Source organism: Xyrauchen texanus, chromosome 10 (assembly GCF_025860055.1).
Source record: "Xyrauchen texanus isolate HMW12.3.18 chromosome 10, RBS_HiC_50CHRs, whole genome shotgun sequence".
NCBI lineage: Eukaryota > Metazoa > Chordata > Actinopteri > Cypriniformes > Catostomidae > Xyrauchen > Xyrauchen texanus.
In genome coordinates this window covers 6,407,405-6,423,487 of record NC_068285.1, presented here as the reverse complement: position 1 = coordinate 6,423,487, position 16,083 = coordinate 6,407,405, and the positions used below count along the sequence as shown (strand labels likewise).

Genomic DNA, 16,083 nt, shown 5'->3' with positions numbered 1-16,083 from the left:
TATGTGTGTGTGTGTGCAAGTGTGAGTGTACATGAGTGTGCAAGTGTGTGTGTGTGTGTGTGTATGTATGTGTGTGCAAGTGTGAGTGTGTGTGTGTGAATGTGAGTGTGTGTATGTGTGTGCAAGTGTGAGTGTGTGTGTGAATGTACGAGTGTGAGTGTGTGTGTGTGTATGTGCAAGTGTGTGTGTGTGTGTGTGTGTATGTGCAAGTGTGTGTTTGTGTGTGTGTGTGTGTGTGTGTGAATGTGCGAGTGTGTGTGTGTGTGTGCATATGTGTGTGTGTGTGTGTGTGTGTGTGTGTAGACCTACATTTGTGTAGTCCTGCTGTAATCCTGAACTCTCCTCCATGATCCACACTATAAAAACACAAACACACACAATTGATGACATCACATTCAGCTCACCTGAAACTTACTTCAAAGTGATTTTATCTGAAATAACACACAGAGAATGTCTCTCTCTCTCTCTCTCTCTCTCTCTCTCTCTCTTTATTAATTTATATTTATTAGCTTTATTGGCATGTAAAAGTTTGATGGTTTTATAGCCTCATTTTTGATCAACTAGTTGAAACTTTCAGAAAAGAATCTAATAAAGACACACAGGACTGTTATTTAGTTTTCCTGGAACTGAATGTGTTAACACTAACAACAAAACAAATATGTGATTAATCGTGATTCAATATTTCAATCCACTGACAGTCTTACAACACATGAGGGGTGTGAGGGGTCCAGGAACTGAGTTTGACACCCCTGCAATACACACACACAACATCCCACCAACAATAAACTCAAGTGCTTTCACACTGCACTTAACCCTGGGTTATTGTCTTTTAACCCCGCTTTAACCTCCAGTAAAGTAACGTTTCACACTTGTAACTCTGAAAGGTGATTAGCAACACTTTTAATTCTGGGTTATGAAACGGCTCCAGATCAGTGTTAGCGCCGCTTTTAAAAGTGCAGCAGTAAGTTTTTATCTGGCTCTTATTCGTCCCAATAGTACCAGTGGTTTTGGACTTTATACTGACACCACAGACTGATCACTGCCCGACCCCCTGTGAAAAATCCTGCACCGCCCCTGTTAACTGCTGCTGCGCTACACAAAAATGTCTGTAAGATGGACTGCTGCGACTCGTAATCTCTCTGGCGGCTGATGAGACCGTTGTGTGCTCGCTCTTGGTGCTTGATGTCACACCGTTTATCTGTGATCATTATTGATATTATTAGTGGTAGTAACTGATCAACTGCAAGACAGTTTGTTATGTCGCGGTCAACATGGCAGCATCCATGAGGGCTGACCCGCTCAATGTACAATTAAACAGCTTTTATTGAGGTCAGTATCTGACTGGAGTCATCATCTAATGTGAGTGTACATCATTTTAAACATATTTGTGTGCTATTGTGTTTATTTGAAACACTTTTTAAATGAGCTTAATACAGTGACAGAGCACAACACAAGCAAATGTGCTACAGTATCACTGTTCATTTCCTGTATGCTAATGCACTTTATAAACCCTATTTAGTACTTTACAAATAAAACATATTATTAGTATTAAACATATTGTAGTCTTGCTGTTGTGCTGCACTTAAGCAAATAATAAATCATATAAAATGAAAATAAGCTCATCGTAACATTTCATATAAACACAATCCGTTTGCATCTAAATATATTATCCTCCACAGATTTCATGGGACGATGCAACAAACTTTCCAAACAGAATAACTGAGAACCATTAATGGTGCCAAACCCAAAATGTCCAAAATACTCTCACACTGCAGATTTCAGCAGTGAAATAAATGTACTATAAGATACTGTCCAAAGCATTAACCAACAGATTCAAACTTTACATATCTAAATTAATTCACGCTGACCGGTCATATTGTATTCCTAAACGCACAATATTTGATCATTTGTTTTGAATACATGATCTGCTTTCTTTTGCCAGAGACAATAATCTTAATGTAGGATTTTTAGATTTGGACCAAGAAAAAGCTTTTGATGGTGTAAATAAATGTTCAGGGTCCGACATGTCTTTGTGGTGAGATGAGCCCGTGCCGTGCCTTTAAATGAAGTGTCCATTCAATGTAAAATGAGGAAATCACGATTTATCAAATGTATCTGATGATGTCATCATTAAACTGATTTGGATTTTAGAAAAGTTCAGATTTTATATTGAAACAGATTTTATATTCATGTAATACTGTGAATAAGAATGTCTATGGTGTGAAAATCATCTATTATTAAACTGGGGTATATCGTGAAACTGTTAAACCGTTACATCCCTACTGGAGATGCTGCAACTATTACAGAAACCATCTTCAACATCATTACAGCAGAGAAATGCAGACCTGCAGACACTCTTGCATCATTTACCAGTGATGCTGCTTCTGTTATGATCCGTAAGATTTGAACATTTCACTTTTATTTGAATAGCAGTTTTGATATAGAATTGATTTTTACTGTCAAGGCAAGAAAACTGAAGTAAGAGACTAAAAGACCTTTTCCCTGAATCACTGTCACTGTCCACTGTGTTCCCCATCCAATAAAAAGGGAAAGTCTTACCCAACCAAATACTGCAAAACCATTTCAACAATATTTTGGTTATTTCAAGCAAGCAGCACCTTTTTTTTGCCAATGTGTGAACGGCTTGTAACACAACTTATAAAATGAGCCCTTCACAGACTTCCTAGGTTGCCTATTAAAGCCTGTAGACTGATTTTCATGTGAAGGGAGCGGGTCGCTTTTGCCGGGAAAATCACAAATATGTGACGTTTATGTGCGCTCCCGAGAGCCTCAGTTCTTCTCTTCCACTATTCAACAGTGACAACAAACTGCAACACTAGACAACATTATCTTAGAGATGAATCCAGCAAACGTCCCAGCACAACACCGACTCCAACACAAACTCTGAGTAAGCCAAAAAAACATTGATCTACTGAATCCCGTCTGGCTAAGCGGGAATGTGATCGTGGTCGAGTGAAAACTAGAGTGAAAATCGGCAGGGCATTTGATTCCTGGATGGACCTTCATTTGGTTTTGGGGATCAAAACTGACCCTGAATTGGTGTTTTTCTTATTGGACAGGTAAACTTACATAACTGCAAAGCATGTGACATATTGAGCCATAAGGATTGATCTGTGTCATTTTAGCTAAACTACAATAACACATGAAATGAATGCTAGACAATGTTCAACATAATGCAAAAAGACACATTCATTAGTGTAACGTAACTTGGTTATACAGAAAATATATATCATCTATTATTATAAAACAATAGTGCATCGATATATCAAAATGTCAGTTGTGATGAATCACATCAATACTGAATTGTGTCACATATTTATAATGTACAGTCTATTTTATAAACAGCTACTGTCATCATCCACCACATTTAGCTAACAGCTATTGATAAAGCTGACTAGCTAGCTAACACCGACATCGGCTATCGTATAAATGCAGTCAATGTCTCATGCAAAGAAAAGTGATTATTCAAACTACAGTCTCACATAGTCAGACCGATATCCACACTTTGTTTTAGCCCTGTTCCAGCACTGGAGACTCAAATATAATATACAGTCTCAAAGTTTGTAAAACAATCATAACTGTGTCATTTTAATTATGCTACCTCATCTGTCAGCATGATGCCGGTGAATCACGTTCAGTCTCTTTGTAGGTTACATCATTGTTTTGGTAAATGCTCACTCTCCTCCCTATGGAGTTCACGAGCAACAGGTAGCTGCTGCAGTTCACTTCACGGCCACAGGTGTCATTAATAACAAGGGTTTCTGAATCTTACATACTGCACCTTTAATAACATTTGCCCTTTGTCACCTTTTCTGTATTTAGGGGACTGCCCTAAATCAAAACTATGAATAATTTTGTTTTTTCCTTTTCATGAGTAGGTTCTGAATTCCCTTGAATGCCCCCCAGAGTGAGTTATGTCCATAACAAAATATCAAAAGAATGCAAAATCTGTTAGAATGAGGTCACGTGACACTTCACAGTGTAGACGAGTAATATACTGAATTCTTCATTTGTCATTTTAAAACATTTATAGATAAAAATATATTTAAAAATACTGTATATACTAAGCATATAAACAAATGGGTTTTGTCTACTGTACTGTATTTGTTTTACTTCCTCTTTTATACATAGCTATAAAAATAGTCAGAAATCATCAATACGGTCTGTCTGTACACTGTGTGTGTGTGTGTGTGTGTGTGTGTGTGTGTGTGTGTGTGTGTGTGTGTGTGTGTGTTTGGTGGTTTTATTAGGTTATACACTAGTAGTTATGAGTAGTAGTTCAAAAGAAAGGTCTATGATGATTCAATGTCTGAACTTTATTAATATCAGCTTTCTCAACACGAGGTAACACGTAACTCCCCAGTTCAACGCCTAGCGCATCTTTCCCAATAGTTAAGCACCACAGCTCCCCCCATAGGGTTACTTACTCATTACATGACACATAGCTATATAAATAAATTGTCATAAATCATCAATACCGTTTATCTGTACACTGTGTGTGTGTGTGTGTGTGTGTGTGTGTGTGTGTGTGTGTGTGTGTGTGTGTGTGTGTGTGTTTGGTGGTTTTATTAGGTTATACAAAAGTATTTATGAAGGTATTATGCTATAAATGTGGTTTATGAGGACATCTCTAGTGTCCTTGTAATTCAAACGTACATAATACATAATTTTTTTTAAATGTAAATATCCCAAATGTTTCTGTGAGGGTTAGGTTTAGGGGATAGAATATATATTATAAAAATCATTGTGTCTATGGAGAGTCCACATAATGATAGGAGCAACAATGTTCATGACTGTGTGTGTTTACAGGTTTAATATATGTACATCTCTGATGTCTGTTTTAGATCTTTTCATCTGGAAAGCAACATCTACTAAACATCTTAAATATCAGATTTATGTCTCAAAGACATCTGCTGAATGTCTTATTGACATTCAAGACAACATTTGTCATATTATAGACATATTGCAGATGAGAAAACAATGTAAAATAGATGTTGTTAAGATGTAAACACACATCAAATAGATGTCTGGTTGATGTACGTGTGCTATCAGGGATAGTTTGTACAGTATAAAAATCATTATGTCTGTGGAGAGTCCTCATTATGATAGGAGTACCAACATATATGTGTGTGTGTGTGTGTGTGTGTGTGTGTGTGTGTGTGTTTCTGTGTGTGTGTGTGAGACAAACACATTGTCACCTAATGTAAAGAAATATGGCTGGACTGGAATAATTGCATTTCCTTGATGTGTTGACTGCATACAGGTGAGCTGTTGTCCGTTATCATGATGTTTTGTGACAATTTTGCTGTTTGAGATACTTGTGATTAACAACAGAATGATCACCTAATGTAAACAGACATGGCTGCGAGGATCAGTGATCCCAATTTTGTGTTGACTGTTTGTGTAGTGGTCTAAAGCACATAACTGGTAATCAGAAGGTCGCTGGTCCGATCACCACAGACACCACCATTGTGTCTTTGAGCAAGGCACTTAACTCCAGTTTGCTCCGGGGGTAATGGTCCCTGTAATAAGGACTCTGTAAGTCGCTTTGGATAAAAGCATCTGTCAAATGCATAAATGTAGATGTAAACTTTTATAGTAGTAATTTTGTGACCATTTGGATGTCTATGTCATAAAATAATCATACCATGTGCTTGAAAAGACTGTATGAGCTTCAGTTTGTGTGAATATGAATTACAGGCACTTGGGCAGAGCAGTTTAGTGTTGGTATGAAAACCAATTTGAATCTGACATCACTGACTGTTGCAGAAACACAAATGTGTGACGCTACTCTAAGGGTGCCAGTCATAAACCATCACAAATATGCACCAGTAAATGTGAAAGGGTTAAGTGACAGATGCTTAAAGATTGTTCTTTTGAATTGTTTTCCTAAAATTAGTAAAAATTATATTCTATATAAAATGTAATGATTACAAAAATGTCCTCATTCTAATGAAACACTATAAATATATGTCTTCTGTGTGTATTTGTTAAGGATTTTAATTTTTTAAAAGGAATAAATACAGGTGCTATTTCAGCGAATTCACTGACCATTCAATAAATTCAAGACCAATTAGGGCCTGAGTTTAAGGGGTTAATATGGGTATAAACAGGGTTTTACAGCTCATCATACTTAAGTTTGTCCAGTGTGCAGTTTGGATAGTTGAGTCTTTCAGAGAGCAGCCTGACTCCTAATTCTCCTGGGTGATTGTAGCTCAGATCCAGCTCTTTCAGGCATGAGAGATTTGATCTCAGAGCTGATGCCACAGAACAACAGCCTTCCTCTGTCACCATACAGCCAGATAATCTACAAACACACATACATAACAGTCAGATAATCTAAAAACGTGCATATAACCAGTCAAATAATCTACAAACGCACATCAACAGTCAGATAACCTACAAACAAACATCAGCATTTACCAGCAGCCATATTAACCTGTAGCTCAAGACTGGTTTCCATTGAAGCTAAGCAAGGTTGAGCCTGGTCAGTACCTGGATGAGAGACCTCCTGGGGAAGACTAAGTTTGCGACTGGAAGAGATATTAGGGAGGCCAGCAGGGGGTGCTCACCCTGTTGTCTGTGTGGGTCTTAATGCCCCAGTATAGTGAAGGGGCCATTATACTGTAAAAAGCCCCTGTCCTTTGGATGAGATGTTAAAATCAGGTCCTGACTCTCTGTGGTTATTAAAAACATCCTAGAGCACTTCTTGTAGAGTAGGGTTATAACCCTAGTGTCCTGGCTAAATTCCCCCCATTGGCCTTCTCAATCATGGCCTCCTAATAATCCCTAGCCACTAATTGGCTCTATAACTATCTCCTCTCCACCAATAGCTGGTGTGGGGTGAGCATACTGGTGCGCTCTATCTGCCGTTGCATCATCCAGGTGGACGCTGCTCACTAGTGGTGGTTGAGGAGAGTCCCCTGTTCAATGTGTAAAGCGCTTTGATTATAGTGTCAGGAAAGTGCTATATAAATTAATGTTCATTCAACAGTCAGATAATCTAAAAACACACAGACATCAACAGTAAGAAAATCCACAAACACACACATAAAAAGTCAGATAAACTACATTTACATTTAGTCATTAAGCGGTCCCTTTTATCCAAAGTGACTTACAAATGAGAAACATAAACACTTTGTCATATAAAAGTAAACTGTACCTGCTGGATCACACTGCCAAGTTCTAAGTGTTGCTATAATAGTACAGAAACTAGCACAGAAGAAAGAGACAGATAAGGATTTTTTTTTAAAGATTTCTTAAATAGTAAGTGCCATTATTTAGGACAGGTTAAGTGCTCACAGAATAGATATGTTTTCAGCTTTTTCTTGAATGTTGAAATGGTTTCAGCAGAACGGCAGGTGATTGAAAGCTCATTCCACCACCAGGGGACAGAGAAAGCAAATTAATGTGAAGTGCCTCGTTGTGATGGGACCACCAGCTGTAAGAGGGTGCTGTGCCACTGGCTCTCCTGAAAGCCAAACTCAAAGCTTTGAATTTGGTGCATAGCCAGTGGAGTAAGACCAAAAAAAACTGGTTTAAAAACAGATGTGTCACCGCATTCAGGACCATCTGCGGTGGCTTGATAGCACTAGCTGGAAGGCTGGCCAACAGAGCACTGCAGAAGTCCAATCTTGAAATAACCAGAGCTTGTACCAGGGACTGTGCAGCATATTCAGACAGGAAAGGTCTGATTTTTCTGATGTAATAAAGCACAAACCTGCAAGACCAGGCAGTTGATGAGATGCGAGTACTAAAATGTAGCTCTTCATCAATTACTACTCTCAGGAATCAGCTGTCCTGATAGGTCTCACAGTAGTGGAGCACAGATGAACAGTAACAGATGGGTTTGCTAGGATCACAGGTTCCATCAACGAGTTTAGTCTTGGCCAGGTTGAGATGAAGGTGGTGTTCCTTCATTCAGGCAGAGATCTCCAAAAGGCAGGCAGAAATATGTTACACCCTCCCCAGCCTAGGGTTGGAAAGGTGCAACAAGGAGAGATTTTATAATTCTCCTGCCTTGGCAATTAACACAAATAAGCAACACATTTCAACCCGGACTCCCTTGTTAGGTAGAAACAGGAGAAAAAAGGTTAAATAGAAAATAAATATTACCCACCTCCCTATGGCTTCCATAAAATGATAAACAAAGCAAGTAAATGAAAAATGTAACAGTACAAAACAAAAAATTAGAGTATATGCAATGGTCATAAAGTGTACTCTGTTTAGTGTTGTGAGCAAAGTATTAAGAATGTACACAATCTGGGGCAGGAGAAAGGAACACCTCTCAGAGACAGCCTACAAACAGTCTGCCTCTCATTGTCTCTCTCTTTATGTGTTGGTTCCACCCAGAATTTATCCTCTTGTCAGCCAATCCTAACAGGGAACTGATTGGTAGTCATCATATCTGACACCTGGTGGCATTTTAACCAAAAAAAAACACAGGGAGACAACATAAAGAGATACGTCTGAGGATGTGACAGATATGAGTTGAGACAGTTGGATCATCAGGTTGGAACGACATATCATCTGCAATAATCAGTCTGTTGAGTTCATTACTTGGCCAGTTGGAGTCACCAATTCACACACACCAGTATAAGAGTGCGAGTGCACAGTCAAGAGTGTCCAGACGATGTGCACATATTTACGGCAACATTATAATTTTTTTTTATAATAATTCAAAGCCAATTTTGTGTGTACGTAACATATATATATATATTTATATATATATCAGGCCGCTGGTACCTGTGAAGTACACTGAGACTGAACTCATATGGAGCATCTCAATCAGCTTTAGATCATTAGTCAGCACACTGGTCAGGGAGTCGTCCATTTTTAGGATTGTCCCAATCACAAAATTGTTCCAGTGCACTAAAACAGTCACTCCCCAAAAATCCCAGAATACACCATAAAAACAAGTGAGCATCACATATCTCTGTGTTCACATCGTGTCACATCTTCAAGAAATTAGAATATGAATGTGTGGCAGGGTGGAGGGTGGGGCTGGGTCGTGATCCTACACACCCGGTCCCATATTAGGCTAATTATGCCTCCATGAGGTTTAAAGGCCGACTGCAGAGTATCGTGCGGAAGAGAGAGATCGTCAGCGGACATGTCCGTCATGTGTGTGTGTTTGTGTCTTCTTTTAAGTTTATCATTAAACTATCATTTATATTATCAAGCCGGTTCTTGCCTCCTCCTTGCCCATCCTTTAACAGCTTTACACTGGTGCTGAAGCCCGGGAAGGAGGAGTGATACGCCGTAGTAGAGTTCTCGCCACTACCGTCCACCCCAACGGAGCAGCCGCGGCCATCTTCCGGGGGACGAGGAGCCCAGCCGCCTTAAGGAAGTTGATGGCTGGCGACCGCGAGGGGAGAAGGGGCTCCTAGCCGACCGCCTGGAGCGGTCAGGGCCGCTGCCAGGGGCACAGGAGTCGCCTACCGGCCGCTGAAATGCAGCGGGGTTTAAGACCGCCGACCGCGAGCGGGGAGGGGCTCACTGGCGACCGCCTGGAGCGAGAACCGCTGCCAGGGGCGGGGGAGACCCCTTCTGTTCCCCGAGAACGCGGCGGGGTGTTCCGTCCGCCAGGGGCTGGAGGACTGCCTCTGATCCGCCCGGAGAGGCGCGGCTGTCGTCCGATAGAGGGTGGAGGAGTGGCCGAGGAATGAGCTGCGGCGTATCGGAGAACTGGCGAGTAAGAGTTTATTTTTTTCATCTCTCTCTCTCTCTCACTGTCGCTCTGCGTTGGCCTTTTCCCTCTTTAAAATTTTACAGTTGTTTGGGGGGTACTACACTGTTACAGGAAGTACCCCCCATTTTAATTATTTCTGTTTCCCTCCCCTTGTCTCCTCCCTCGTCCAGGTAGATGGGGATGACCTGCCGGCAGACAGCGCCCTCCCCCAGGGAAAGAGGGGGGATGTACGTCAGGCCGGGGGTCCCCAGCCTGAGAGAACGAGGGAGGAATGTGGCAGGGTGGAGGGCGGGGCCGGGTCGTGATCCTACACACCCGGTCCCATATTAGGCTAATTATGCCTCCATGAGGTTTAAAGGCCGACTGCAGAGTATCGTGCGGGAGAGAGAGATCGTTAGCGGACATGTCCGTCATGTGTGTGTGTTTGTGTCTTCTTTTAAGTTTATCATTAAACTATCATTTATATTATCAAGCCGGTTCTCGCCTCCTCCTTGCCCATCCTTTAACAGCTTTACAGAATGCAAGTGTAAATTTAGTGAAAGCTTAGTTTTCTGTCTTTGAAAGAATTTGTTTGTAACTATCTTTTATCCATAATGTGCATAAAAGGGAAACAATCAAACAAACTTTAAAAAAAAAGTAGCTAAAAGTTTATAAATACTCATAATTCTATGCAAATATCAACCATAACATGGACATAAAAATCAAGTATTTACCAAAGGAACAAAACTATTTGAAAATATTAATTTAGGTTTATATTTTACTTTACTGAAGATCATAATGATTGTTTTGGTATATCAGAACTAAAAGAACATTTTCAAACAACATTATTTCATGCTTTCAAAAGAGGGATCAAAATAATCTTCATTTTCACTTTGTTGACAAGAATAATTTTCCTGAATTCAATTGAATGTCTGAGAAATATATACACGTGAAAAAAAAACAGTTTCAGTGCTTTCACATCCATAATATTTTCACTCAGTTGGAGGTGTGGTGGAGGAGGACACGCATTTGCCCCTGACACGAGGACCAAGGTTTGAATTTTGCCTGGGTCATGTCCCAACCCTGTTCTCCCTCTCTCTCCCTCAATTTCCTCTCAATCTATACTATCCTGTAAATAATGGCAAAAAGCTCATAAATATAATAAAAAATATCACTCAATATTCATACAAATAAGTTGATTCTTCCTGTATAAATCTTATGTCGATGTTAAGTATCATGAACAAATGGTCTCTCATCTTCACTTTAAACACCCATTCATGAGTTTGCGTGTCCACATAGCACTTGAAGTGGAAATGGTAAACAGTTTGTTATGGGCAAACTAATTCTTTAAATTCTGTCTTTAAAGGAGGGGCTCGAGCATGAGGGTCTTGAGCATGCGACTCGTCTCGAGCTCTAAGTTCCCCACTCCAATAATAAAGGAGGATTTGGGGTGGTGGAGGGATGTCAGAATAATCGTCAAGGGAGTGAGGTAAGCAGCTGCTTATATGTGCTTGCATTATGATTGACAGGGCTAACTTGACAAGCTCCTCCCGAACCTTAATTTATAACACCTTTAATAATGTGTTACGGACACTTCATATCAAAATAATATGGATATAAATAGAATCACTATAGAGTCATAAATATAATATACAATACATACATTCATAACATAATTCACAGTCACAATGGGAATGAAAGTGAGGCTGTAAGGGATAGACGTACCATCTCTTCAGTGACATGCACTGTATAAAGCTTCTAGATCCAATCTAATGTTCCACAACTCATGTAGTCTGGAGTTTTTTGTATACTGTAGTTAGTTTCAACAAGGGATGTCCCGATCAGCTTTTTTTTTTACAAAAATAACTACGTAAACAAAGTAACTAAAAGATGTCTTCATCTTAATATATTTAATGTAGTGCAGATAGCATTTTTATAAAACTCACATATAAAATCAACTTCTACTTAGAATGGTGCAATTGTTTATTTTAACTTTAATATGCAGGTACAAAAATAAATCACAAATCTGCATGAATGAATAGAAATCTTACATACACTTACAAATGGTGTAAACAGCTTGACTTAATAATCACAACAAAAAAATTATTCTATAAAAACTCATTCAAAATTTCGCAATTCCACTTGAAAGTGGCGTAAACGGTTACACTTGAACAGGCCCAAGTTCAAAAGTAATGAAACAGTTATTAATAGTTCTGTTGTCAATATCAAAATGCCATTGTGACATACTGACAACCAGTAAAAACCATGAAAGCATCAAACACCGCAGAGATACATTCAAAAATAAGACAAATATATTCATAACAAGCTCTAAAACTGCTCCAGTGAGAAATCATTCATATCTATGGTCTGTTTACTGTCTTTGAGTTTCACTGTAACACAAATCACTAATTATTAATCAAATGCATGAAGACACGGTGTCGTTATTGAAGGTTAAACAATTATATTTATTATTAGTGGTATTGTGACCAACATTAATCTGATTTAAATTGAGTGACTGATGATGAGATATTGATGTTTTTGATTGACACAGAGAGCGCTCATGTTAAAGAGAGTAAAACTAAAAGCACTCATTATTGCTCAAACAGTCTCTATCACTCAACACAACGTCTGATTGTCACAACTCATGATCGTGTATCATGTATTTGCATGTTTATTAGTTTTTAAACCTGTTAGCAGCCTCTATATCCTCTTCCTGCTCACTGTGCAACTAGTCAGAATAACTACCGTAACGACTCTAGAAAATGGGCAAATTAATATTCATACACATGTAATTATTACACATTTTTAAAAACAAACCGGCATATTCATCTCAATTACATCATGTCTGAAAGATTAAATTCTTGAATGCTTAGAATTGCCAACAACTCGCCCTCCTTAGACTATTCTGTCATGCTTTATGGGCTGAGAAAGCGCTCATTCATTAGAGGAGCAGTGTATGTGTGATTGCCTGCATGCTGCAAAAAAATTTGGCCCTAAATTTAGGCACAATCGGCCAATCACCGATCATAGATTTAAGACGAATATCGGCCAATTTTGATTGGCAGCCGATCAATCGAGACATCTCTAGTTTCAACAGTGGAATGATCCAAAAACACATTAAATGACTGTATAACCCATTGAAGAGACTGAACATCTATCTCTCACAGCCTCACTGTAATTCCCATAAAAATCAAAGATGTGAATAAGGTCTATAGAGGAACAATGTATAAATGCAATACTCTCATTGCATCACTTTTCATTTGACACCTGCAGAAATCCAGCCACAATGAAACATCATTTCTTCAAACACCTTTTTATTCAGTCGTTTGTTCCTCACTGTGCATTAGTTTATGATATTGCTGTGTTTTGTGTTCTTCTTTTGAGTTTGTATTTTTATTATATTTTGTCTTTTCCCTGTTCTTAAGATGGAGTTTATGTTGAGGAACTGAGGGACATTTGAGTTGATATCAGAGTCAGTTTCTGAGTGATCACCTCATGTGAGACAGACGTTGAGGTGTTTGTAAAGTGCTCTTCACAATCTAGAGGTGAATTGTGAGACTATCTGAAACTGTCCTCTTGTAGTCCATCAACTCAAATATCATCCCACCAAAATAAAGCCTCCAGGTGAAATATATATGTCAGAAATATCTCACTTCTATATACAATCATTCTTATCCACTAAGTCTAATAATAATTCACTCATATATTTCAATAATATTCAACCTGACTGTGTTCCAAAACACAAGTGTGTGAAGATGTTGTTTTTGTTCACTGTGTTCATTCACAGAAATGTTTTGTAATATGAATAAAAATCATTCTCCCTTCTTTGTTTACTGAAAAACTGTGTGGAAAACAAGCTTTCATTACTTGTAACACAATTTATGTCTTGTATTAAACATTTTGAATCTACTTGGCTACAGCGGCTGTTTGGTTAAAATGATGTTCCCTCTGATTAAATAAATATTCTTATGATGTTTCAGAGCAAATACACAAATATTGATAAATACATAAAATATGCAGAACATAATTGAGATATATTATACAGTATATCACCTACCTGCAGTCTCACTGACTCTATTATTATTATATCATATTTCATGTTGTTTCAGTGTATTGTTTTTGTTTGTATGTGGTATCAAAGCAAATTCTACTGTATATCTGCAGCAAGTTTCTTCCTCATCTGAACATTTTAAAAAGAGTTTTCGGTAACACTTTAGAATAAGGTTCCTTCCTTAATGAACAACTACACAGGAACAAATGAGTAACACAATATTAACAATATAGTAAATACTATTAACTAACAAGAAGCTCTGATTAATGAATTAGTAAGTAATAGCACACAGATGAAAGTGGTAGTTCACTATTAACTAATGAATAACTACTATTTCTTAATGCTTCCCAGAGAACTACTGAAAAAGTTTCATAATTCATGCAAAGCTAATCAATAACTAATGCAGGACAAATGACTAGCACACAGGACAAGAAAGGTCCTGATAACTGCATTTAAAAATACATTTCTTTAAAATTATTCAGTTGATAAATAGTTCTCTAGGAGACAGCATAAGCTAATTATTGACAGCTTTCCCAAATCATAATTCTGCTATGCTATTACATATTGATAATGTAAACAACGTTGTGTATTCGTTTACAGTAGCAGTTAAAATGTTAATGTAGTGCTAGTCATTTGTCCTGCATTAGTTATTGATTAGTTTTGCATGAATTATGAAACTTTTTCAGTAGTTCCTGGGAAGCATTAAAAAATAGTAGTTATTCATTAGTTAATAGTGAACTACCACTTTCATCTGTGTGCTATTACTTACTAATTCATTAATCAGAGCTTCTTGTTAGTTAATAGTAGTTACTAGATTGTTAATATTGTGTTACTCATTTGTTACTGTGTAGTTATTCATTAACAAAGGAACCTTATTCTAAAGTGTTACTGAGTTTTCTAAAGAGCTGGACATAAATTAATGTTGTGATAATTTTAAACTGTGATGTCACAATCAGAATAACTTGATTCACTTGAGAGGAAACAGACTCAGCAGAGGGAGCCCATCCACAAGTACACAGTAGTGGGCGACCGATACATCGCCAAGGCCGATAAATCGGATGATATTCTGACATATTTAATTATCGGCGTTGGCCGATAAATTTCCCCGTTTGGCGACGAAAATCACCTAACTGTACGTGAAGCGTATGAGACATGTAAACGACTAGTCACGGTTTGTTTTGTTGTTACGTGCCATCTTGTGATATGTCAGCCTTGTATCGGTCTATTGAACCCTGCTCTCTGGATATCAATATCGGCCATTAAAAACCCCATATCGGTCAACCACTGGTACACAGTAACCACAGCTATGTACCACAATATATTCATATTGTATATTCCAATGTACTAATGAATCTGCAAACACAAACCTCAGTATTTCCAGTGTACAGTGAGGACTCTTCAGTGCATCAGAGAGCAGCTTCACTCCTGAATCCTGCAGGTCATTGTTACTCAGGTCCAGCTCTCTCAGGGATTTTGATGATTGTAGAACTGAAGACAAACTTTCACAGCACTGACCAGTGAATCTACAATCTGCAAATCTAAAACAAATAAAGAAACAATGATAAAAAGCAGTTTTATAAAACAAATGGTAATAACAGAGTGAATCCTCTACAGTTTGATATGAAGGGTTGTGACAGTCACTGAGCCATTTATTGTTTCATTGTCACAGCTATGAACCACAATATATTCATATCGTATATTCCAATGTACTAATGAATCTGCAAACACAAACCTCAGTATTTCCAGTGTACAGTGAGGACTCTTCAGTGCATCAGAGAGCAGCTTCACTCCTGAATCCTGCAGGTCATTGTTACTCAGATCCAGCTCTCTCAGGGATTTTGATGATTGTAGAACTGAAGACAAACTTTCACAGCACTGACCAGTGAATCTACAAGCTGCAAATCTAAAACAAATAAAGAAACAATGATAAAAAGCAGTTTTATAAAACAAATGGTAATAACAGAGTGAATCCTCTACAGTTTGATATGAATGGTTGTGACAGTCACTGAGCCATTTATTGTTTCATTGTCACAGCTATGAACCACAATTTATTCATATCGTATATTCCAATGCACTAATGAATCTGCAAACACAAACCTCAGTATTTCCAGTGTACAGTGAGGACTATTCAGTGCATCAGAGAGAAGCTTCACTCCTGAATCCTGCAGTTCATTGTTACTCAGGTCCAGCTCTCTCAGGGATTTTGATGATTGTAGAACTGAAGACAAACTTTCACAGCATTGATCAGTGAATCTACAAGCTGCAAATCTAAAACAAATAAAGAAAGAATGATAAAAAGCAGTTTTATAAAACAAATGGTAATAACAGAGTGAATGCTCTA

The 16,083-nt window shown here is 38.2% G+C and overlaps 3 protein-coding genes across 3 annotated transcripts in view; 1 reads left to right on the top strand and 2 right to left on the bottom strand.

The window, feature by feature from the left end:
* The window catches only part of LOC127650479 (uncharacterized), a 1,198,408-nt gene that overhangs the window by 841,419 nt on the left and 340,906 nt on the right, over window positions 1-16,083 (bottom strand). The window contains 2 exon segments of the mRNA XM_052135926.1: window positions 15,110-15,280; window positions 15,475-15,645. Of these exon segments, the coding sequence (XP_051991886.1) occupies window positions 15,110-15,280; window positions 15,475-15,645 (342 nt within the window).
* The window catches only part of LOC127650380 (NACHT, LRR and PYD domains-containing protein 3-like), a 1,539,373-nt gene that overhangs the window by 1,452,711 nt on the left and 70,579 nt on the right, over window positions 1-16,083 (top strand). The gene's annotated exons all lie outside the window — the stretch shown is intronic.
* The window catches only part of LOC127650387 (protein NLRC3-like), a 132,929-nt gene that overhangs the window by 100,007 nt on the left and 16,839 nt on the right, over window positions 1-16,083 (bottom strand). The window lies entirely within an intron of this gene.